General features: G+C 40.2%; 1 protein-coding gene across 8 annotated transcripts in view; it reads right to left on the bottom strand.

Annotated features, from left to right (window-relative positions):
* The window catches only part of RALGPS2 (Ral GEF with PH domain and SH3 binding motif 2), a 109,481-nt gene that overhangs the window by 77,597 nt on the left and 8,680 nt on the right, over positions 1-23,204 (bottom strand). For 4 of the 8 annotated variants that reach the window (XM_042819241.1, XM_042819248.1, XM_042819245.1 and 1 more), the window contains 2 exons: positions 8,695-8,826; positions 5,239-5,367 (listed from right to left, as the gene is read on the bottom strand). In XM_042819241.1, the coding sequence (XP_042675175.1) occupies positions 5,239-5,367; positions 8,695-8,751 (186 nt within the window). In that variant the 5' untranslated portion in view covers positions 8,752-8,826. Of the gene's footprint in view, positions 1-5,238; positions 5,368-8,694; positions 8,827-13,781; positions 13,988-14,974; positions 14,996-23,204 lie in introns of those variants that run through there. The other 4 variants (XM_042819247.1, XM_042819249.1, XM_042819246.1 and 1 more) reach the window with 3 other exon arrangements.

Below are 23,204 nucleotides of genomic sequence, written 5' to 3'. Positions count from 1 at the left end.
CATTAGCTGGAAAGTAGCCCTCTGCTGCAAAAGCTGTGAGAGTTTTTGTATGTAGTGGAAAGAGACCATCCGGGGATGCTCCTCAGCAACAGAGTTTAAAAATATTTAGCTCTCCTGGGTGTCGAGATGCTGGAACTGTGAAGAACTAAGGACTTCAAAATAGTAAAACGACAACCACAGCACTTCACTGAAGGTATTTACCCCTCTTTCAGGCAAGGCTGTCACGCCGTACGTTTTTCATCCAGGTGAATAAGTCACACCTCATAGTGCTGCTCCTTTGCACACGCAGGTCAATGAAATGAAATGTTATAATGCTCCCTAATTCCTTCTCTCTCTTCTGTGAGCTCAGGACTGCCCTCCTGCCAGAACACCTGCAACTTAAGAACGTCTAGCTGTAGTTAACACCACTGCATCAAGCTCCTCTCTGTGCCCTACACGGCAATTCACATTTGATGATGCAGACTACAATTTCCCTTTTTCCAGCCTTTTGCAAGCATCAGCTCCTCCTGCCAGGCTGCTTGCTTCCTGCAGGCTCTCCAGTCGTGTACCTAGTCCTGCAAGGACACTGCACATCCCAGAGCTCCTGGACACAACCCCTCATTGTGAAAAAGAAAAAACAAGTTTCTGTCTGAAATGAAAAAAAAATAGCCTGCATTCTGGTTATTGAAGGACACTGCGATAATCTGATTTTCCTTGAAGCCATGTTGGTTCAAGCAGCACTTCATAAATTGTTTCTTAATCTGAATTTTTAGAAGGAAATATATCTAAGCCTTCCAACTTGGCTTAGCACTGCCTCTGTGGGCTGCCAGAACACTTTTCCTCTCTGAAAAAAATAGCTAAGCTTCTGTTAAACACTGCATCAGTAGTAAAATAATTCTGCTGCCCAAAACGAACACAGGGGAATTAAAGTTCCCGTGCTGAAACTCTACTTGTGTTCTTACAAAGTCCACTCCAAAACTTTTATCAGTAATAATTCTTCTACACACCAAAATTTCTTCTTCTTGCCCTCACTGCAAACGTACTTGTTTAATATTCTCCTCTAAAGTGAGGCTAACAGGAACACATGCAAGCAGAAATGCTTTTGTTTGGCTTTTTTTTTGAAATCAAATGCTCTCAGGGCCCTGCACTCTACTTTATTCAGCCTGCTCTCAGATGCAGACACTTTGCCTCAGGCTCCCTGAGGCACTGACACCCAGTGCAGTAGATGGTGAACGTGGTGGAGCCCTGCACAACAGAGAAAAGATGGCCTACAGGGAACTTGGGGCCAGCCCAAGTTACTTCTGCTCTGTTCTAAACGTGGGGATTCAACAGATCCGAGATCTCTTTCACAACATGGTTTAAAATGAGCTTATTGGTAACTTATTTTCAAAGTAGTATTGCTTCCAGCATTTATTTGACAAAGCACAATGCAAATCAAAATGAGAAATGCACATACGTGTTAATCCAAACCTACTTTGTAGCAGAGACTATGTCATGGAATAAAGAATCCTTCTCAGATAACTGGGTAGGAAAAGAAGCAACGGATTTATACAGCTGCGCTTCCCTTAATTCTACCTCAAATATTTACACCACGGTGGCAAAGTTGATGAATAAAATGGAAAAGCAAGTCAAAAAGTTAAAAACAGTCAAATAATTAAACAGTAGCTGCCTAAGGAATCAAAATTTACCGTAAAGCAAAAAAATAAATATTTCTTCAACCTGAGGTTTGCCAGCATCTTAATTTGGAGCTCGAGCTCCCAAAGCATTTTTCTTTTTTCCTTTAGTCCCACCATCCCCATCCCCCAAATTGTGCCTGTACACTTGAAACCACAGTTCTCCTTTAAAAAATGGACAGCATTCACTGTAGCCATGTCTACCCTGTAAACACATTGAATAGCTGCAACTACAGGGCCAGGCACCAGTGGGTAATGCTGGCACCAACTTGCCTTGTGGCTTTCAGCTGTTTAAGGAAGAAGTGAGCAGTGATCAGCCTAAACGTAGGTATTTGAACAGGGACAGACTTCCATCAGTTACACCAGCAGGCAGTCTGTAGGATCTTTAGCAGAGGACAAACATGTCCTGCTTCATACCCACTGAATGGCATTCTTTTTCTCCAGGCTTAAGAAACATGCAGTCATTGAACACATCTTCCCAGAAGCTCTGCTTTTAAGGTATTCATACAGCAAGCTCCACATTTCCAACAGCAGCAGCCAGACCTTGAGATCTCACCCATTCCAGCTGCAGCATGGCCCTCTCCAAAATGGCCTTTAACCTTACTTTAGCCTGGAACATCTGGCTGTTGCCAGCTGTGTAACTGTAATATTACACCTTTGTTACAATAATGCTACTGTTCAAACTAGAACCCTTGAAGGGATGTGGTGCTTTTGTTAGAAAGTTACTAAGGACCAAACAGAAGGCCATCAAATAAACTTGCACACCAACTGTACTGAAGTGTAACATCAATTTGGGGATTGCCAAAGGGAAGAATGTGAAAATAAAATCACCAGAAACATCTTCAACTTGGTGAACAACTTTCTGAAAATACAGGATTAGGATCAACCCATCTTCTCCTCTACCTTGTCCCTTATTCACCCACTAACCAAATTAATCAAGCTTTAAAATACCAGTGATGTCCTAACGCAGTGGGACCTGAGAAGACATCTTGTGTCTTGTACTGGTATTGAAACTACAAGCACAAATGATTTCCACTGTTCCTGAACTTCACGTCATTCCGACTTTTGCTCTACCCCCATTGCACACAGCTACCTGCTTTCATCAAAACACAACCCAACATCAAAGATACAGGATGGGACTTTCCAATGCTGACATTATCACTTAACTCTCATCTTCATGGCAATTCTACTTCTTAAGAGTCAAGACTCCCTGACAATTAGCTATCCAACTAGCTCTTCTGCAACAACTTGCTTTTATTGCTGTTTTACTGCTTTTAGCACATTACCTTTTCCCTGTGCATGAAATACTTACTTCACAAATGATTTCCTCAGTTCACCACTTGAGAAAATATTATTTTAAAACAGTATTCTTTCTACAGCTGTTTACTGTATGCAGCCTTCCCTAAATCACAGATGTCAGTAGTCTGCACTACTGTTTTACTGTTTTTATCTGTACTATCTGTTTTACAAGAGGTACAAACTAGAAGCTTTCTCATACCTTCCAAAACCCATGAGTAACATATCTGTGTCCAGTCTGAAGGGTACATACCCATTATTATGATGGAAGCCTCACTAGCAGAGTTTTACACTATCATTGATAATGGCATCCTCAACGTGGAAAACCCAATGAAGATTTTACACTTTTCCTTTAAGGTAAGATTGGAAACAGTAAGAATAAGGAAACAGCCACTAAAATAGAGACAAGTTTAAGGAGTCAAAGGTACTCTTCTGCCAAGAAACGTAAGTTTTTGGCAAGCCAACCTATTTCCACAACCTTTATCAAGATTGATCAGCATTGAAACAAGCAATAGTTCAAGACCAGATGAACTTGCCCAAAGAACCAAATATCAGCTAGGAAGCACACCTGCATACAGAAATATTAATGAAAAAGGGATGAAATTAATTACAACCTAAAGGATCGTACACTGACCACTAGAAATTTTACTCAACTGTTAAAAATGCTTTGAGACACCTCAGATCCATTTACAACAAACAAAACCTGGAATGTGCTATGTAGGTTGCTCTGAAATTAACGCCTCCTAGTTATTTATATATGAAAACTACAATAGAGCACAACAGCACTATTAGATAGAGCAAATTATCAGCTACAAAACAATGTTTTTCAGTGCAGTCTCCTCTATTAGCTATGCATCTCCAACAGTGATGATCAGGAGCCCGCATGCCATGCACATCAAAACCTGCACCAGCAGACCTGAGAAAAGACCAAAATATCACATTCTATAAACAAAAACTGCAGCTGCATGTTCACAATGCAACACCTTTAAACAAAAAAAAACAATCATACCTGCAAGTGGGACCCTACCCAGTTTGAAGCAGCATACATCACTCACTTAAATTAAAGAACTCAATGGCTCAGGCTCTGCAGGATATCCAACTGATATTTCTGTACCACTGCACTCAAAAGAAAAAGGCACTATGGATGCAAGAATTAGCAAAGTTCAAGGAGTACAGAATAGTCCTTCTTTGTATATAGAAGGTAAAATCCAATTACCCATCATTGACTACATAATAAGTGCATTACAGACCCAAGTCTGAGAAGCACTGGAAGAGAGGTGATATTCATGTGTTATCTGTAATAAAAAGTTCTTGCAACATAAATGCTACAAGAAGGCACTAAGTGGAACCTATGAAGTTCTGTGTTTACCCCCAGTAAGAATACCTACAAATAACAAACACTCTCTGCTTTACTTACTTATTACTGAGCTTAAAAATTTCTATGCTGCTGATCCTTTAATCCAGAGAGCCTATAATCCTGAATCATAGCCACCAGGTGTCCAGCAGGGCTACCTCAAAAGCTATCTTGTTGGAGAAGAGATGAAATGCAACAAACTTGACTGCACATCACACAAGCTTTCTGTAATATAACTACCATCTAGGCAGCTCACATGCAAGTCAGTCATCAGTGTTTTTCTTGGGAAGTGTAAAAAATCACTACAATTCCTTCAAAGGTGGGCAAAGATTATTAGCAGTTTTGACTATATCATTTCTTATTTTAATGTAGGACTGTTCTGTAACAACGAGTGAAAATTTCTAGTCTTGTTAAACATCATCACAAGCTGTTAGGAACTTCAGTTAGGATGTGTGTGCACCATTTGCCAGCATCTGCAACTGCCTGAGCAATAAAACTAGGAATCTGTAACTTCATTACCCTATCAGCATATATTAACAAACCATCAAAAGGTTTAAATAAAATGCCTCCAGAAAAAAAACCAAAACAAGTTCAGATCAAGTATATCCTAGCAACAAAAATATGTGTCAGAATCAAGCTACATCATACAGAATTAAAAGTCTCTGTTCCACACTGCATACAACAGTGTGAAAAAATGCCTGGAGAGCACAGCCCCAAAAGGACTACACAGCATTAACCAGAATCTGGATCCTGTACTGCTCTTCATTGTCTACCTATGAAAGCAAAGGATGAAAGAAACTACTCACGAAATGTACAGGATCTCCTATAGGGAAGGGAAAGCTACCAAAAAAAAATATATATATATATATATATATATATATATATATATAAAAAACAAACACCACCCCACAAACGAACAAAAATTAAGTTGCTTACTGCATATTCTTCTGGTGTAACCTTCAGAACATCAAATACCACTGCATCAAAGCTCTTCTTCAGTTCAGCTGAACCTTTGTCACTCAGAGATTCAGAACTGCTGCTCTTCTGCAGGAACAAACAAAAACACTGATGATATTTTGGTTTCCTTCTTTCTACATTGCCATGAGCAAAATTTCTTTTCAAACACCGCTGTTGCACTTTTTTCCTGTTGGGCAAATTAACAATTAAAAAAGCCACAGAACTTGCTTCCTCCTGACATAAATCACTACAGTCAGAGACTCTCAAATTGGCTCCTGTGGACTTCAAAGGTGGTCCTCAACACACAAACCTTCTATTTCAAGGTTTAGAATTCCAGTGTTTCACTGGGAGAATAGTTAATAAGAATCAAAATCTGAATTTCAAGCAAACAACAAATCACTGCAGGAGGAAAAAAGACAGTTAGCCCCAAAAGAATAGTTAACAAAGAACACTATCAGTCTCTTACAAGCTTTAAAATTTACAAAAATTGCACTGTGACCTACATGTCTGCACTTAAGATGCTTATTATAAGCAATTATGCATTTTTTTAACAATTAAAATTTGAAAGACATAGAGATATAGATGCAAATCTGGATTCTGTTCAATCATCACACTTTTGTCCCCACAGAGGATCAGATGCCACATCCAGATGTACACTTCTTGGACATTTATTTCAGAAACGTACACACACAGCAAGTCATCACTTTACTGCCCCATACTTTCCTGTGAAGACCTGAAGAGCTAAACATGCTTTTTCCTTTGTTTCTTCTCACTTTCAGAAAGCTGGTGTAAAGCAAACTCTTGATTAAAAAAGCAAGAAATGAGATGTGGCATGGACAAAAACATCATGAGGGAGCACAGTTACCACAATGCTTCTTCAGCAATGCTTGCTGTAAGCACACTGTAATATGGGGCTGTTCAGTCTGGGGAAAAGGAGGCTGATGGGAGACCTGATTGCTCTTTTCCAAATCTGAAAGGTGCTTACAGCAAGAGCGGGGTTGGTCTCTTCACACCGGTGACAGAAGACAGGATGAAGGGAAATGGCCTCCAGTTGCTCCAGGGTAAGTTTAGGTTGGATATCAGGAAACACTTCTTTACACAAAGGGTTGTTAAGCACTGCAATAGGCTCCCCAGGGAGGGTGTTGAGTCACCATCCCCCGATGTGTTTAAAAATCTCTGGATGGGGTTTAGCAGAGGGTTGTTGGAGTTAGGGTAGCATGGATAGGTCATGGTTGGACTCAATGATCTTTAAGGTCTTTTCCAACCTAAGTGATTCTGTATCTGTAAGTTTCAAGAACAGCAGAGCCTCAAACTAAGTGCCATCAGAGCTCCCATGTCAGTTTTGTTCATGCATTGGAGGCTTCTAAGAGAGAGAAACCTAGCGCTGACACAAGGAGCACTCACAGTCTTGCTGGAACTTCCAACTCTGCAGTGGCAAAGCACACTGAACACAAACCAAAACCCACCTAGTTTTAACTTGAGCTCTTGAGCTCTCTTAACTACTCCTGGGAGGTTGACAAGACACTGACCCACGTATTGAAGGCACTTTCTAACAGACCTTGGAATTTTACTAATGTTGTATATTTCGGATCATGGATATTGGCCATATACACAACAAATATCAATGAGCGTTTTTGCCTGTTGTGGAAGCCAAGCTTCACCGCACTTTCAGTAACAACCTGTGCCATGTATACTGATGTTAGGGCAGGAGGGGAGATAGCACAGCATCACTGACGCAGGTAAACAGTTATGCTGCTCCCATCTCTTTTCCTCAGAACCTAATAAAGCAGGTCTTTAGGGCTGTGCTACACATTTTGACTTCAGCTTCTCACTCCCAACAAAGAACATGTGAACTCTTTCACAACTCAGCAAACTGAAATTAATTCTTCCCCCCCTTTTAGCACTTCTGTTGCAAAGATAAATAATGAATACACACGTAAATTTAACATTCTGCTTAGCTTCTTCTGACAGTGCCATCTCTCTGAAAAAACCTGACTTAGGAAACACCAAAAACTCAGACGTGCATTTTCAGTAACAAAAGTACTGCACTTTCAGTAGCATGTCACTTCCAACATCTTCTTCCTCCACTTGGTTCAAGAAAAGAAAAACCAACCACAAAAACCCAACAAACAACTGGTTTAAGGCAAATTTATGTGACACTGGTAATTATTACCTTCTTAAGCACAAATCAATTGTACTCAATTTCATCAGACATAACGTAAACATACTGGGTAACATAAGAGCTCTCCTCTAAGAAAGGCTATCAGTTACGTATCAAGAAATGGTCAAACAATACATAACAGCATCACAGTGCTTGTGAAGTTTCCAGATGTGATTTGATTCTTTTTCATCACACAACACTTGTCCTTTCACCTTGTTTGTGGTACATATGTGTGTACAAAGAACATGGAACACCTGTGGCCCTGCTATTAAAATGGATGAGTAAATATATCTATAAAATAAACATGTTTTATATGTATATGTATAAAATAAAAATGTTTTAAGGTTCAGACATTTATTCAAGGAAGCAACTGTTGTCAGGACTTAGCAGCTCTTATCACTAGTGAGCTCAGTGTTCTTCAGCACTGTCTCTCCTAAATAAAGTGAAAAAAAATGAAATCTACTGTTGTAAAAATGGGTTTTGTAATTTGACAGAAGCAACAATATAATAAAATATGCATTGGCAATAAAGCAACTGTCCTCTCTAAGCAGAAAGTTCAGGTTCTTACTGTACATCTGTACGTGCCCATGTATGTATTCAGTCACTCGAGATAGAAACAGCACTTCTGGAAAGATCACTCAAATAGACTGAGGGCAGATCTTAATATCCTTTCAGCCCAAGGCACTTAAGGAAAAAAAAAAAAAAAAGCTTTCAGAAGGAGCAATCTGTAAGAAAACAGGTCTTGCAAGCCCTCCATCAGCACCAAGAATTTATGAAGCAGTCACAACTCTCAGCAGTTCTGGCAAAAAATCCTCCAAGTTCTGGTGCTGACTTCATTTTCCAGTCTCAATGAGTGGATGGTAAATGGAAAGCTACAGTGACTTCAAAGCGGGAGAAATAAATGTCAGACTGCCCCTACACACACAGCTACCTATCAAAGGCAAGAACATTTCCCACAGGCCTTGCCAACCTAGCGTCATGCATTAAGAGTATCTATTATTGTTAAAATTCTCAAAGAAAAGCCTGACGTGACGGAAGAGAGCACAGAAAAGGCAGTCAGTGGCTATGGCAAGGCTGTCAATGCTAGCTGATGCTTTCTGTTGGCAAACAGAAGTCAGGGGTTTAATTACTCACATCTAAACTGGGGTATATAAAACCAACACATCAAAAACTTCCCATGCCGGACCTGTTGAAATAAAAAATTACTTTTCGGCAAATATAAAAACAAAATTAGCATTTGTGATATTAATTATCCACAGTTTTATAATCCTTACCTCTGAAGCAGTAGCTGCAATATTAACACTGCTTGACTGTCCGTTCATTAGGTCCATACTGCCCACAACATTAATCTCCAGCCCTACATTTACAGCAGAAGGATCATCTCCAAGGCAACTGAATGATCATTCCTACAAAGAGCAAAAAGTCAGTTAGAAACTACTTTGCTCAAGCATGTTAAACAAGACTCAGCATTGAAAAAAAATCCATCGCAAAACAAGAAGTTCCAAAACGGCTACAGCACATGGAGGTCCAAACCTCAGACTCAAACACATATTCTAAGATGATCCACTCAACGTCTAAGGCAAACAGCTGAAGGTTCCATTGCAATCAGTTACTCACTGCCAGCACAGACTTTCCGTGCGATGCACAGCAGGTATCATTATGTAAATTTACCCTAACAAAGCTCAGTACATGACCTATGTTGCAGGCTGTTCTTTTCCTTTGACTACCAAAGTAAAGTACACTTAATCTATACTGTATATCTATTACTATATCTTATAGAAAAGATGTTCACTATACAATTTACTAGGAAATTAATGGATAATTTCTTATATACCTATTCACCGCCACCAATTGAAAATTATGCCATCAGAAGCAATTTCAGAGTACGAGTGGAATTTGCCTACTTCACCACATGTGACTCATATTATCATTTGGAAAAAACAAACAAACAAACCAACCTCCAAAAGACAGAAAAGAAAATTCCACACACTGATTTTTGATGTATTCCTGCAAGGCTGCATTTGTGTTTAGCTTTCATTCCTACAGAGAAAAGGAAGCTACAGAAAGAGCAAGACTTGAGTAAGACTACCCAATATGTGAAACAGTAAAAACTGGCTTGGGCCTATATTTCATGAGATGCTAGTGCCCCCTAGTGTGAAAAAGACTTATAAATCGGTTTTCATAGGTGTGTGTTCATAACAAACACAACTGTACCCGAATTTTTATGCATTATTTATGGAATCCAGTTGAGGTTTGTAGTTTGACTCAGAACTGTTAGGCAGGTTGCAAACAAAAGGCGACGACAGGCAGGTGAATAATATCGAATGACAAAATCACTGCATCAAATATTTAAGACCTTTACAGCAATGGAACAAAGAAAATAATCTGAAAAGCTCAGTCTCCAAGTACGCTAAACAGGTATGCTGTGCTGACAAGGCTGGAAGGCAAGAAACTGCAGTATTTAAATAATAAAATAGCCTCAAAAAAGCAAAAACTTTAAAATGTCATTGTAGGACTGCAATACACAAAGGAGGTCAATTGAAACGGAGAACCACAGGGTGAATTGCAGCCAAACACTACAGCCGCCAGGTATTTCTGGGCAGTAACAGCCCTCAGCTGACCTGCAGCGTGCTGTGCTTCAGAACAGCCATTCACAAGCTGAGGTTTTGAGGTTTTGTTTAAGAAACATGGATGGGATTATCTTTCACAACACAGAAAACACCTCCCTCTGCTTTAACATTACATTCCCAGCCCATAGACTGTATTTAAGATTATGTTTCCTCCACTAAAAATAGCAGCTAAATGTATTATACTAACAGTCCATGCAAAAGGGAAAAAACCACCTCCTGTTTGGCTTGTAACTGGTTTTGTCACTGTCATCCTCCCGTCCCAACTGTCTCTCACACTGCCTCATATTTCCAACCACTCAGCTCCCGACCTCTTCTTTCCTACATACTCTTCACATGCTGTTGTCCCAACTTCATTTTATTCTCTGCTCAAAAACCAGCCCTTAAGAACACACATTTGTAATGACTAATTATGAGGAAAATTAAAACCGCACCATTTCAACATACTACAAAGTTTACCAAGGATCACATAAAGCCCATTTTCAACTAAGGACCACACGTTCAACTGCTATCTCATAGATACTCACTTCTTTTTCTTCAGTGAGGGTAAGGAGTAAAAATGAATTAGGGGAAGAGAAGAGCTTTGGTAAGCAAAGTGAAAGCAAAGTTTTGTTTATTTGCTCCATGGAGGGAATTGGAGGGTGCTGTTTGTTTTCGTTATGGCACAGCATAATTGGTACTTCCAAAGAAATTACACTCATTAGAGAAGCCCATGGAGTTGGCAGTACAACCTAATCTAATCCAATCCCACTATCAGTAATAAGGTTGAAGCCCAGTTTGATGATTAATGCCACACAACCCATACACACTAAGATAAGCTCTCGCAGCCTTGCCTCCACCAGCTCCACGTTTCCTAGTGCAGTATCTCAAGCCTTATCCTTGCTTCCTTATCACAACACCTCCAGCTTCCTACCTGCATCCCAACTTATTACCAGATTTGTTTGCACCCTCCCATTCCAAGAGCCAGATGGAAAAGCACTCACTGCCGTGCTGAAGGAACACAGCACAAGCTCATTCACTTACCAGCAGGATAAACAGAATAGGTAAACATGGAAACTAGGTGAGGGACTTTCCACTGTACAGCTAGAGCATAGAGATGGTGCACATTGACCTGAGATCTTTTGTAACAGCCAGTGTGTTGGAACTTGTAGGAACTGTGCTGATCGAGAATGACTGAAATCCGCTGCTAAAGTAAGAAGTGGCACCAGACAGGAAGGCAGAGAGCAACCATATATGCTCCAGAAAAGTAAATGTCTTTCTCTTTTCCTTTTTCAGTTGCCCAGCTATCCCAGGTCAGACAGCATGGGCTACAATCTGTCCCGCAACCAGAAGAGGAGGCAGGAACTAAAGCATACCTTGTGCACAGACTGAGCGCAGAGCTGCAGAAGCCAGCTGCCCACCTGCTGTCTTAAATCACAGCAGCCTCACCGAGTTACAGCCAGTGCTGGATTCAGTGCTTTATCTTGGCTTCTGCCACTAAAACAACAGCTCTTGTAAATTGTGCAATGAGAACTTAAAGATAGTCCCTCATTTAAAAGAAATATATATATATCAGTAGATTTTACGTGAAAATCACTTAGAAAAAGTCTGCATTAAAAAGAAACTGAGCTAGCAAAATAAAACATTTGGCAACTAGGCTGCACTGTATGTAACAACACTGTCCATGCGATCTTAATTTCATACCCATTGCCACATTCTGATATTATCTTTGAATATATTTACACATACTTCTTCCCACTTCATTAATAAACAGCAAAAGGGCAGAAATAGCACTGAACTGCTACTGACTAGCATTTATTGACTTCAAAGTTCCAGAACTCACAACATTAAAACTGTGCCTATGAAAGACAAATTTAATACGAAATCATACTCCTCCCATAACAATAACAGCTCATGGCAACAATTTTGGCTGGTGTCTCATTCAAGGCAAACAAAAAGAAATCCCAAACTTGAAGTAATTAAGCATTTTGCTTGCTATCCTACCCTTCTGCTTAACACTGCAGTAAGCAGTGAACAGCAATATCACAAAGTGATTCACAGTGTGAAACGACATACCACACTGCAGCAGTGAATCACACATCAGTTTTCAGTGTGTACTCAGTATATCCAGTTACAAAGAAATGAATTACACTGAGTAATTTGAACTTTCAGCATTTGTTCTTTTCAGTTTAATAAATGCCTCTGTCCTCAGAAATGTACTAAGAATGGAACTGAAAGATTTATATGCAGTATGAAATACTCAGAGATGCTTTTAAGCCAGTCTAAAGCCTGGGCTATTAGGTACCCCACACGGTATCTTCCCACCTATTCATGCCATGCATACCATATTTTAAAAAGGAACCCAAAAATACTGAAGATTTGTCATATCCAAAGAAGGGAAATGTCTTCACTAAGCAGGGATGCCACCTTCAGCGAGCCACAGTTATTCTGTAGACTCACTCAAGGCAGCATTTGAGGATCACTCCATCACAGGAAGGTGCCTAACAAGATGCCTAATCTCAAGTCCCTTCCAGTGTAGAATCCAGAGATACTTTTGTCAAAGCTTTGGTAAAATATTAGCTGTAAAACATACTGTCCAAGCAACACTTTAAAAGCAAAATCTAACGTTACATTAAAAAATTGTCTGCTAAGCATCCGGAATGGTACAAACAGCTTTGAGGAAGCACATCCACATAGCAATTTAATGAATAACTCAAGAGTCAGGATGACCAACATTTTTGACCATATTATTCATAATAGAGGTACAAAATGTCAATGTTTTGTTCACAGATTCCCATGAAGGAAAAAAGAAATGCCCTGCATGGCTTATGATCAACTACGAATGTGGAGCCACCACCAAGGACTTGAGGACCAAAGCACTGTAGAACCCAATGACCTGTTTAACATGAGATCAGGAGCTTAAGTTGATTGCATGGAAACTCTCAGTGGTATTTTTCATACTGTACAGAAAAAAGCTAGTTCTTCCTAAACAAGGAACAGAAAAATATTGGGCTTCGCTGTCTTCACTTCCCTATGTGCACAGTACAGCCCAGCTAGGCTTAGCTATTCCACACCATGCCCTCAACATGCTTTGATGAAATCTTGTGGCCACTCTGGATCTGAGCCCTTAGATTCTTAGTTATAATTGTGTTTTTTCCAGTATCACTTGACACTTCTTAAAGTAACATTCATTTTTACCAGTGAACACAAAACACGCTTCAATGAAACAAACCCCAGTTCCTCAAGTTCTTCTTTCACACCCACCTCCTACGTGCAAAGTCAGATCTTTCTGCCTAGAAGTACTCTGTGGAACTGCTTCTGCATTTAGGATGTTTCACTGCCCTCTTCTCTTGAATGTGTAAACACAAAACAAGTCAATCTCGACTTCCTTCTCACCATGCATAGCTACAAGAGCATCTATCGCAACCACTCTGCACACCAATTTCTACTTTACATGAAGAACACCTAAAAGTGCTCGTTTTTTTGGGTGTCAGGTTCCTGTTTGTTCTCCAATTCCCATTAAGCAATTCAAAACTAAAATCTGTCTGCTAAAAGGTCACAAACAGTACGACCTATGTAAATCCAACAACACTAAAAACACGGAAGAATTAAATTACTGCTTTTTTAATCCACTCTCCAGATACTTTTCCCTTGATCTTTATAACATTACACATTTATGAAATACCTTTCAGTCTTATTAGGACAAACATGGGCTACAGTTCCCATAAGATCACCACAGAGATGTTGTGACTCACCCAGGTAACGAGCTGCATCTTGAACAGAAAGCAGCACAAAGAATCCTGCTGACTCAACCCAACTCAGTACGAATGCTGGGGCACCTCCTGCTACCCGCACCAAGGTGGCAGGTGGAGGTTCTGGATATCCTGCTACACGGCAGTGCTGCCTGCAAGCTGCTGCACAGCCAACTTCACTCTGCCTGCAAGTGGTTCAAATCAGCCTGGGGGCACGCAGGAGCCAAGGAAGTACAAAGTACACTGGCACGCAGGCGTGACGGTCACCACAGGATACCTGAACTGGCACCAGCTGCCAGCAGGGTGAAGGCTGATCACACTGCTTTTCCTTTCAATTTGGTGCACGCGCTCCTCAGCACGCCTAGAAGACCTGCGTATGTAAGGATCACAGGTAGTGAAGGAACACTTTATCTAACAGCAAAGAAATATCCCTTATTTGCTAGGCTGTATGTTGTCTGCCTTGTAACAGGAAAGAGTCTGGAAGCAGCAAAAACACTGCACTGTGATAACGAGTCACAGAATCACAGACTGGCCTAGACTGAAAGTCCCTTAAACACGTTTTAACTCTGTTTACAGCAAGCATGATACTAATAAGAGGTAGTAAAACGCATGAAAGCTGGTAAGTAGAAACATTCACAGTGGAGGTGAAATAAAAGCTCAAGCAACTTAGTATAAACCCACACTCCTGCAAGAAACTTGCACTGAAATGCTCAAATCCCAGACCTAAAACTTCACATACTAAAAAGTCTCCAGTCAGACATGAATCTTGGCAAAGCGTTTGATAAGCTGACACAGCTGGCAAGGACTAAGATAAGAGACCCCAGTAGAAGACAGGCAAGTGGATAACAGCATGACAAAATCTGAGAGACAGAGCATAATTCTGAAGATAATATTAGACTAGGAAGAGATTACTAACAGTTATTAAATACCCAACACCAGTACAAGCATCAGTAGAACAATACAACATTGGGAAATAGAGGAAAGCAGAGTAACATAAGCAGGAATAAAGCCATCTGGTGGACAAGAAAATGAAAAATAAAATTCAATCATTACAGGATAATCCCTGTAAAATTTTTGCTCAGAGTCTCAACATATCATTTGGAAATGACTAATGCCTGCATTAGTTTAGTCAAACACTACTGCCACTATATTTCATGAGACTGACTGCTGTACTCTGTGTAGCTCTGGTCACTCACCTTCTAAAAGATTTGAACCCAAACGTGTGATGCAGGGAAGGGGTTCCACGTTGATGGAAGATTCCATCAGAGAGGAGGAAACGGAAGCCTCAGCTTGCTTATGCTAACAAAACTGAGCCCAGCGAGAGGATACACTTGCTACGTGTAAATTGCAGGAGGATAAAGCAGAAGAGCATGAATAAAACGTAAATTTATGCTTAAAGTCAGAATAAAACAAGTTCTTGAAAAGTGTTTGGAGAACAGTATCAGAAGAGGAAAAAAAAAACCCATAGCTGTTTCAGTTGATACCAGACTCTTTCGTGAAAGAAAGCATGCAATACAGCAACTGCAAGAGCAGTACAGCTAAACCAGTAACAGACTCCTTTCTTCAGTGGCTCAGCTGGGCCTACTGCACTCTCAAAGCACCCCTGCCCTCCTCAAATAACTCAGCTGCTGCACAGTATGTCACACATGCACTCTTTCCCTAAGCAGCTGTTGCACAACAGTCAGTATCAGCTGTTCAAGCTCCAGAGACAAAATAAAGAACGAATAGGAAAAAAAAAAAACATTTTTTTATTAGGTTTTACATTTAGAATTAAGTCTTTAAAGTATAAAACAATGCTTTATTCAAATATGGTCCTTAACTTAGATCCCCCCCTCTCTCTCCCTACAAAGTAAAACCCTTTGGACAAACAAACAAGTGAATTTCTCCTTTTTTAAGCAAACACTATCTACAGAGTACACCATGCATGCATTCACATTCTGGACAACACAATCATCACTTAGATCTAGAAAAAAAAAGGTAGAAGTAAAATTAAGGCAATTCACATCAAAGTGCCGTCTCATATCTTACTCAATTTACAACTACCAAGATTACTCCTTCATGGTGCTCCAGTAGTCAATGCTCTTCTCTTTCATACACAAATAGGAGATTCTTACTGTTCTAACCTCTGTCATTCAAATCTGCCCACACCCAGCAGAGATGAACTGACTCAGAACCATGAAGCTACAGCTTAGGGCTTCCAGCACATGGAAGATACCAGAGCAAAAGGCAACGCGTTCTTGCACTAGCATTGGCACAGCTGCCAGCAGCAGCAGATCCTGGTGCTCCCACAATGCAGGAGTAAACTGAGCAGAAGGAAAGAATCATCACAAGTGACAAGTAGGCCAAAATCCTGACCGTGTGTTTCATGTGCTATTTAAGCTCAGCCTGAAGTTGTAAGAGATTTGCTTTCTTTCAACAAAAATGTAGAGATACAGAATTTTAAGGCAAAACAAGTTCACTGCGCAAGAACTTAAGAAGTTTATGCTCCAAAATTATCAGGTTCCTCAACTCTGTTTTTTCAGAGACCTCTATTCCATTCTGTAGGTCTTCAGCAAGGACACTGCATAAAGGAGTGTTTTATTCCTTTGGACTTGGCTGTTATTTTATAGCTGCTGTCAGAACAGCCTAACATCTAAAGTTACAAGGCAGTTTGTTTTCCTCACGTACTCCAAGAGGGAAAGAATTAGGGAACCAACAAACATAAGCACAGAAAGCACAACAAATACATTAAGGTTTCACCTTCTTCCACCTCCCCCTCCAGAATGCAAGCCTATTGATAGCCTGTTTCAGAAACACTTCTTCAACATCTGAAGAAGAGATTCAGGCTCGCTCATTCAGGAACAGGAGGACAATCCCCAAACAAACAAAACAGGAGAAATCGTATCCTGAAGACATTTTTTGAAAGATAGGAGCTATTGGCATTTCTTTGCCTGAATAAAAGGTACAGAGAAAAGAAACGGGAACAATTTCAACTAGAGTCAGATACTCTCATGAATTACACAGTTCTGCAAGACTACAAGAAAACCTTTCCACAATCTGCTTTTCCAGGCCTCCCACCACAGGGCCTTATAACAACCTGTTCTGTTTGCAAACAAGCAGAACAGTAAAAGACTGACGATGTGCTCATTAACTGGTGTTCAGTTTGCAAAATATTTTTGTTATGCATTAGATATGCAGTCATATATTAGTGCAACCAGCAACAGAAGGATACATCCATAGACAACGCACTCTGAACAGAAACATCACACTAAAAAACTTGTACCAACAGTGCACTGAATGCCCTTAGCATGCATTTCAGGTACTGTCAGCAGCATCACTACAACTCACGCACCAAAAGCACATGAAGTGATGAAAGCTGAGACTAAGGAGCTAGGCATGGAGTATTATATAAAACTACATATCACATGGGCATGCCACAAAAACTCGCTTTTCCATGCAGCTCTTTGAATAAGCTTCTCTAAAACAGTGTGTGCTGCAGGCAAAACTGGCAACAGCCACACAAACACAACCCAACCATCCCAGGGCCAGGCTTTTAGCAAGGTGGAGACAACAAAGCACTCAACTGCTGTTGAATACAAGTTTACAAGCCTGCAAAATTCAAGTCCTGGGATACACATCTGCCTCATCGACACATTATTTGTACGATGGGACAAAAAGAGAGGCTTCACATTTATAGGAAAGAAGACAAAACTACTCTGACTATCTTACACTATAACTGATGAGGAAGAAAATACTGCTGAGGGAATATTTCACAGTAATTTATGTCAAGCTGTTAACAGACAAAGAGGATCATACTTCGACAGGAAATCCAGCATCACAGCCTGCTTCAGAATTCAGTTTTCAGAGAGATGAGCGAAGTTCATCTTACCAGCAACACTTGGGATGACGTTTCAACAGTTTTCTCTATAACTCCCTTTTAACATCACGCACCTATGTGGAAATTTGTACAGCTGCTATAGAACAGGTGCTAACAGGAAACAATCCGACAGCTTCTCAATTGCCCCATTGGTATGATGAACATTATGTGGAAATAAAACAGACATTTGGGGAAGGGAGTTGAATTTTCTGTGCCAGTGAGCTCTGCCTGTGTCAGAATGTATTTGTTTATGAAAGTTTGTCAGCTTTTTCCAACTTCTATAAGCCAACAATACACAGATAGTCGCTTACCCATCCAAGCAGAAATCTCTTCTGCACTCATCACTCCCCTTGGAAGAACCTCAGTAAGCCAAGCAACTGATAAGCAAGCATATAAAAACCTCAAACACCAACCACTAATATTGAATGCTTTTCCTCACCTCAGAGCAGCCAGTAACTACTGAGTACCAAAGCATCTGCCTGAGAAAAGTAAAACATGATACAGAAACTGAGCAAATCCAAGTTAATGCACGCACATATGTAGGACTTCAATAAATCAAACAGATGCTACTGACTGATACTGGAAACCAAGCACGTGTTCATTTCTACTCTTGTGATTTAGAGTAAACACTTTCATGAAGGACAACATATTATTGTACATTATCAGATCTGGTCATCAAAACAAATTTATACTAGACAGAAGGAAAACCTCATCTCTTTAGATACTCAAGGCAGATAGGAATTTCTTTGGAAACACGAAGTTCTGGTATAACCACCTCATTTCTTGTGCACTAACAACAGCTGAAGCACCAGAAAAAACAAAACAAAACAAAAAAAACCTAAAAGCAACTTAAGGTAAATGGAAAGTACAAATGAGAGCCCTGCTGGAGCTATTTCTGAGCCATCTATCTACATTATTGATGAAAGGATTTGCTCTAAAGAAGAAATGACATCATAAATACCTACATAGTTTGTAGAACTTGTATAATTGATGTAGAAAGCAATGTTTTCCAGAAAGCATCAAAAAGGCATTGAGATATAAAACATTTGAAAAGCAAAGCTGGCAAAGTGCAGGAAGTAACTAAGCAGAAATACCTGCACACCTCTAACAGTAACGAAGGCAAACCTCAAAGTCCTGGCTGCAAAACAGAGGGAAAAATACTGCAGCAGAAAGATAAATAATAGTTATTTACAGCATGTGAGACAACTTTAAATTAAGTAAGGACCATGGAAATCAAGTAATATCCTTAAGCACTTCCTATAGAGGTAGAAGCGTGTTATTTTATGAGCCATGCTTGAAAGGAATGCAGAAATCATTAGGTGCTAAAGGTGCACACATCCTTTTGCTCTTCATGGGATTGCATGACAATACGATCAGGGTAGCAGGAAAACAGAACACAAGTCTGGACTGAGTCTACCAGCATTAGAGAAATAAATGCAAATACGTGCACACATATATACGAGGTTGACTGGCCTGTGTGGTTTGTTGGCACCTGAAGCAGGCAAGAAGATTCCTACAGTTTAAATATGCCTCTAAGTGCATGGCAAGCAATGACAGAACAGCATTTGTTGGTCTTTTCAGCACCTAGGAGTCAACCCCAGTTATTTATCCCACACACAAAGATTGTTCCAGCATGCTTTCAGTAGAGTGTATCATGAAGGATTTTTAGGATTATTCCTGCACCGTAAGCTCAGTACAGTAAGCTCACAAGTGACATTTTTCCAAGTGCTACTTGGAAGTCCGGAATAGTCAAGGGGATGACTGGATAATTACCACTCAGACATATGCTTCAGCTTAAGATAGGCAGCTGTGCCCATTTCTGCCAAATCAGTGCACGTGTTAAGAACTGATTCAGTTACAGAGATGTGCAAGCTGGAAACCTGGATCCAGAAGGAATGACAAGGCAGACTGTAGACAATACAATTTTGGTAAAGGTTTGGAGCAGAATGGCATTTTGAATGGCAATATCCTGTTTCACAGCAAATAAAGTTAAACATGCTGTTTAACTAAAAACAAGCTTACATTCATCTCTGTGTTAGACTTTCTAGCTCATAAAAGGTAAATCTTGGCATTGCTACAACACGTGGATTCACTCCATGAGACGGCAGGCTATCACAATTACAAATTGAAACAGCATTCTTATAGGAGCATTCTGTCACGTTAATTGCATCTTCACAAAGCCCAGTCTGACATCCTCCACAACGAAAAAATAACAACAAACCCACACACACAAGAAAGGAACCTACTAGGAGTCATTACTTCAGTTCCTATTAAAAACTGCAGATCTTAGCACACTAATTAGTAAATGCTTTTCTTTTCTTTCCAGGATCTTCAAACCTGCACAGAGCTAAAATAAAGGAATAGTTCAGATTTTGGGGACATCATAATTAGACGAAAGCATACATCATCAGATCCTAAAACATTTACCATGTAAGCTCTTCTATTCTCTGGCAGTTTGTAGCAAGAAAGCTCGCAAGAGCTCTTTCCAAAAACATTTCACACAACAATTCTTCCTTGCCTTCACTGAGGGGCCCAAACTAATTAACAGCACTTGTTTTACTCACAAGCAATGGAAATTAGACACTCTGGAAAAGCAATGAAAGCTAATTCTTGACTTCATCTAAGTGGAAATACATTTCTTGAGATCCAGTCATAGACTGTATTACACACTTGAGAGTTTTAAAAAACATAAATAAATTTTAAAAATGAACAAGAATTTAACCACCCAAAGAAATGCACAGCTTGGTCAAGACAAGCATTTTTTCTATCATAAGATTCACCTGGAACAGAAAGAGCAGTAAGGAAAATTGACCACCTTCATAGAGTTTTAACACTATAACACTTCATATCAGTTCTATGAAAGATTCAGCTAATGCTGCACAGATTTTGGAAAGACAGGAACTGCAAATAGTTCACTGAGGAAAAAAAAAAAAAAAAAAGAAGAAATAAAGATAGATGCGTTTTTGTTTTTTTTTTTCCACAGTTCCAAAAACCCTTCTTTAAATTAAGGTGTTTCAGTTCTGTCTAAAGCCAAGATGATCTGTTTTAGGGACTCTTTCCCTACCGGCAGCCTTTCATAGAATCACTCAGGTTGGAAAGGACCTTAAAGATCATCAAGTCCCACCACGACCTGACCATACTACCCTAACTCTAACAACCCTCTGCTAAATCATGTCCCTGAGCACTTTCCTGTCACAGTGACTTAACAACTTGCTGCTCTTTATACAAGCTAGCAATTTGTTCTTCCATTTGGTGCTATAAGCAAGTTGCCTTTCACCTGATGGCTAAAAAAGCCAGTACCTTGGTAGCAGTATGAGCACACTCCATTTCTGAACTTCAGATTCAACTTGCCAGGCTGAGAAGGTTCATTCTCATCATACTATCAAAACATAAATGAGAGCCAACCACCTCAAAAGGAATATTAATATCTCATGGAACACCAGCTCGAAGGCAGCTGCCCACAGTAAGGCCTGAGTGGTTTTGGCAGGTCCTACATTTTGGACACAGCTTCACCACTTAGAAGCTATGAGACTGTAATAAGTCACACTAACTTATCTTCCATTGCCTCTGAGACCACGGAGGGAAAACCACCTCAGCACAAAGAGCACAAACCAGCCACCACCTTGAACACAGTATTCACACAGTAGTTTATTTGCAAGACAGCTTTGTGATCTATTTTTTTCACCAATAGCAGAACAGGGTTTTGCAGCAGAGCAGTGCACAGCATCGCTAATGACCACTACATCTGACAGAGCTGGCAGGCAGCAGCCAGTAGAGCTGTTTCACCACACAGACTGGCACATCAGATTGCTTCCTCATCACTGAGGAACAATGCAACCTCAGCATCTGTTCACTCTTGGGACCCAGCTGCATGCTCAACCCAGCCCCACTCTGAAACGACGAGCAGAATCTGCTTCTCCAACTGAGGAAGGACTCCTTCACCATTATGTATTTACTATTTGGGAATCATTATTAGAAAGTGTTGGCTTTCTATGGATTAGAGAAGATACCAACCATGAATTCCCAAACATTACCATTTTGTTCCAGTAAGCAAAGAGCTTCAATCAATATTAGTAGAGTCATAAATACAGAGAAAGCCACAAAGAAATACTCATCTGCTATTCTAGTGATAAGATCACAGCAACACAGCCCAGTGCCCCAGGGAAATAAGATATCCGATTCCATTAACGATGTGGAACGCAAGAGGGAAAGGAGACACCAGAGAAAGTGCAAAACCAGCAACAAAAACTTCAGGTGCTGAAGCCCTTTGCTTCTGCTCATCTTCCCTCTCTCGCTCCTACCAGAACAACACCTGTGACACTCGGTGCCAGCACAGAAAGCTGACACCCAGAAGCCACACAGACTCCACAGTGCCCCAAGACAGCAAGAGAAGGCTTTTTTCCTGCTCCCCAAAGAGATCTCACTTATGTAGTCCAACTCCACTACTGCCTGGTTCTGTGTTTGCACTTCAGATTACCACTTCATGCAGAGAATACATGCAGCCATTGGGTTTTTTTTAGGTCATGAAAAATAAGAGCTAGCTTTTTTTCCACTCTCAAATAGTACAGCCAAAATACTTAAAGCCTTCAGCTTTCCTACGGAATACTTTTGTTTATAAATGAGGGATTTAACAGAAGTTAAATAACAGTGCAATAGGATAGCGAGACATTTTCCATGTTAGTCACCTCAATTGTTTATCAAACAAGCTTCCCTTTTTAGCAGCATCATTTAAAACTGGCTAAGTAGATTTTACGTTCATCTAATTTAACATAACTACATCTCACTTATTACATTGCTGTTATATAAAATCTGTATGGAATGACATTTCCATCACAACAGATTTCCCGTTTTCCTAAACTACCCTTTAAATGAGCTTTTTAGCCTCAGTAACACGTCCAGACCACATCCTTACTGTCTAACAACTAAGCTACAGAATTGAGATCAATGATTACTCCTCATCAAAACTGTCATCCTCGACTCATGAAGGTTCTCATCTCTGCTACTGCAAACCTTAACTCAATTTCCAATCTGCACACCCAGGCTTTGGGCTTTTAACGAGCACATGCCATAAGCATGCAGCTCTGCTTTCACACCCACAGGCATTTCAGTTTTCTCCCATGAGTTCATCAAACTGCACAGAAAGGAGCACCATTTCACAGCACGCAGCCCAGCTTGTCTGGGGTTTCTCTGTGTGTCATGGCGTAATGCCTTCTTAAATACCTTACAACTTTGAATTGTACATACAATAAATCATTTGGGAACATACAGTAACAAACACACAAGTAGTCCCCTTCTTCCTCTTCCAGTCACACTGCATTTGTTCACAAAAAGAGAAGAAATTAAAGCAGTGCAGAGCGTTAAAAAGATGCCTGAAAAGTATTGTGGAGCAGCACAGGTGAAGTCCCTGAACACCGGCTCAAACAGATTTAATTGAATACTTCTTTCAGTAGAAGTTGGATTGCCTTCCCTGAAGCATGAACTAAGTCCTAATGAAGAAACCTCTCCATCGCTAAGACAGCAAAAGAGTCAAGACTGGCTTTTCAGAGGCATTAAACACAAGTTGCAGCATG

The sequence above is a fragment of the Centrocercus urophasianus genome, unplaced genomic scaffold, assembly GCF_019232065.1.
Source record: "Centrocercus urophasianus isolate 14NV4802_14NV808 unplaced genomic scaffold, USGS_Curo_1.0 seq_18, whole genome shotgun sequence".
NCBI classification, from domain to species: Eukaryota; Metazoa; Chordata; class Aves; order Galliformes; family Phasianidae; genus Centrocercus; species Centrocercus urophasianus.
This window is presented reverse-complemented; position numbering and strand designations above follow the sequence as displayed.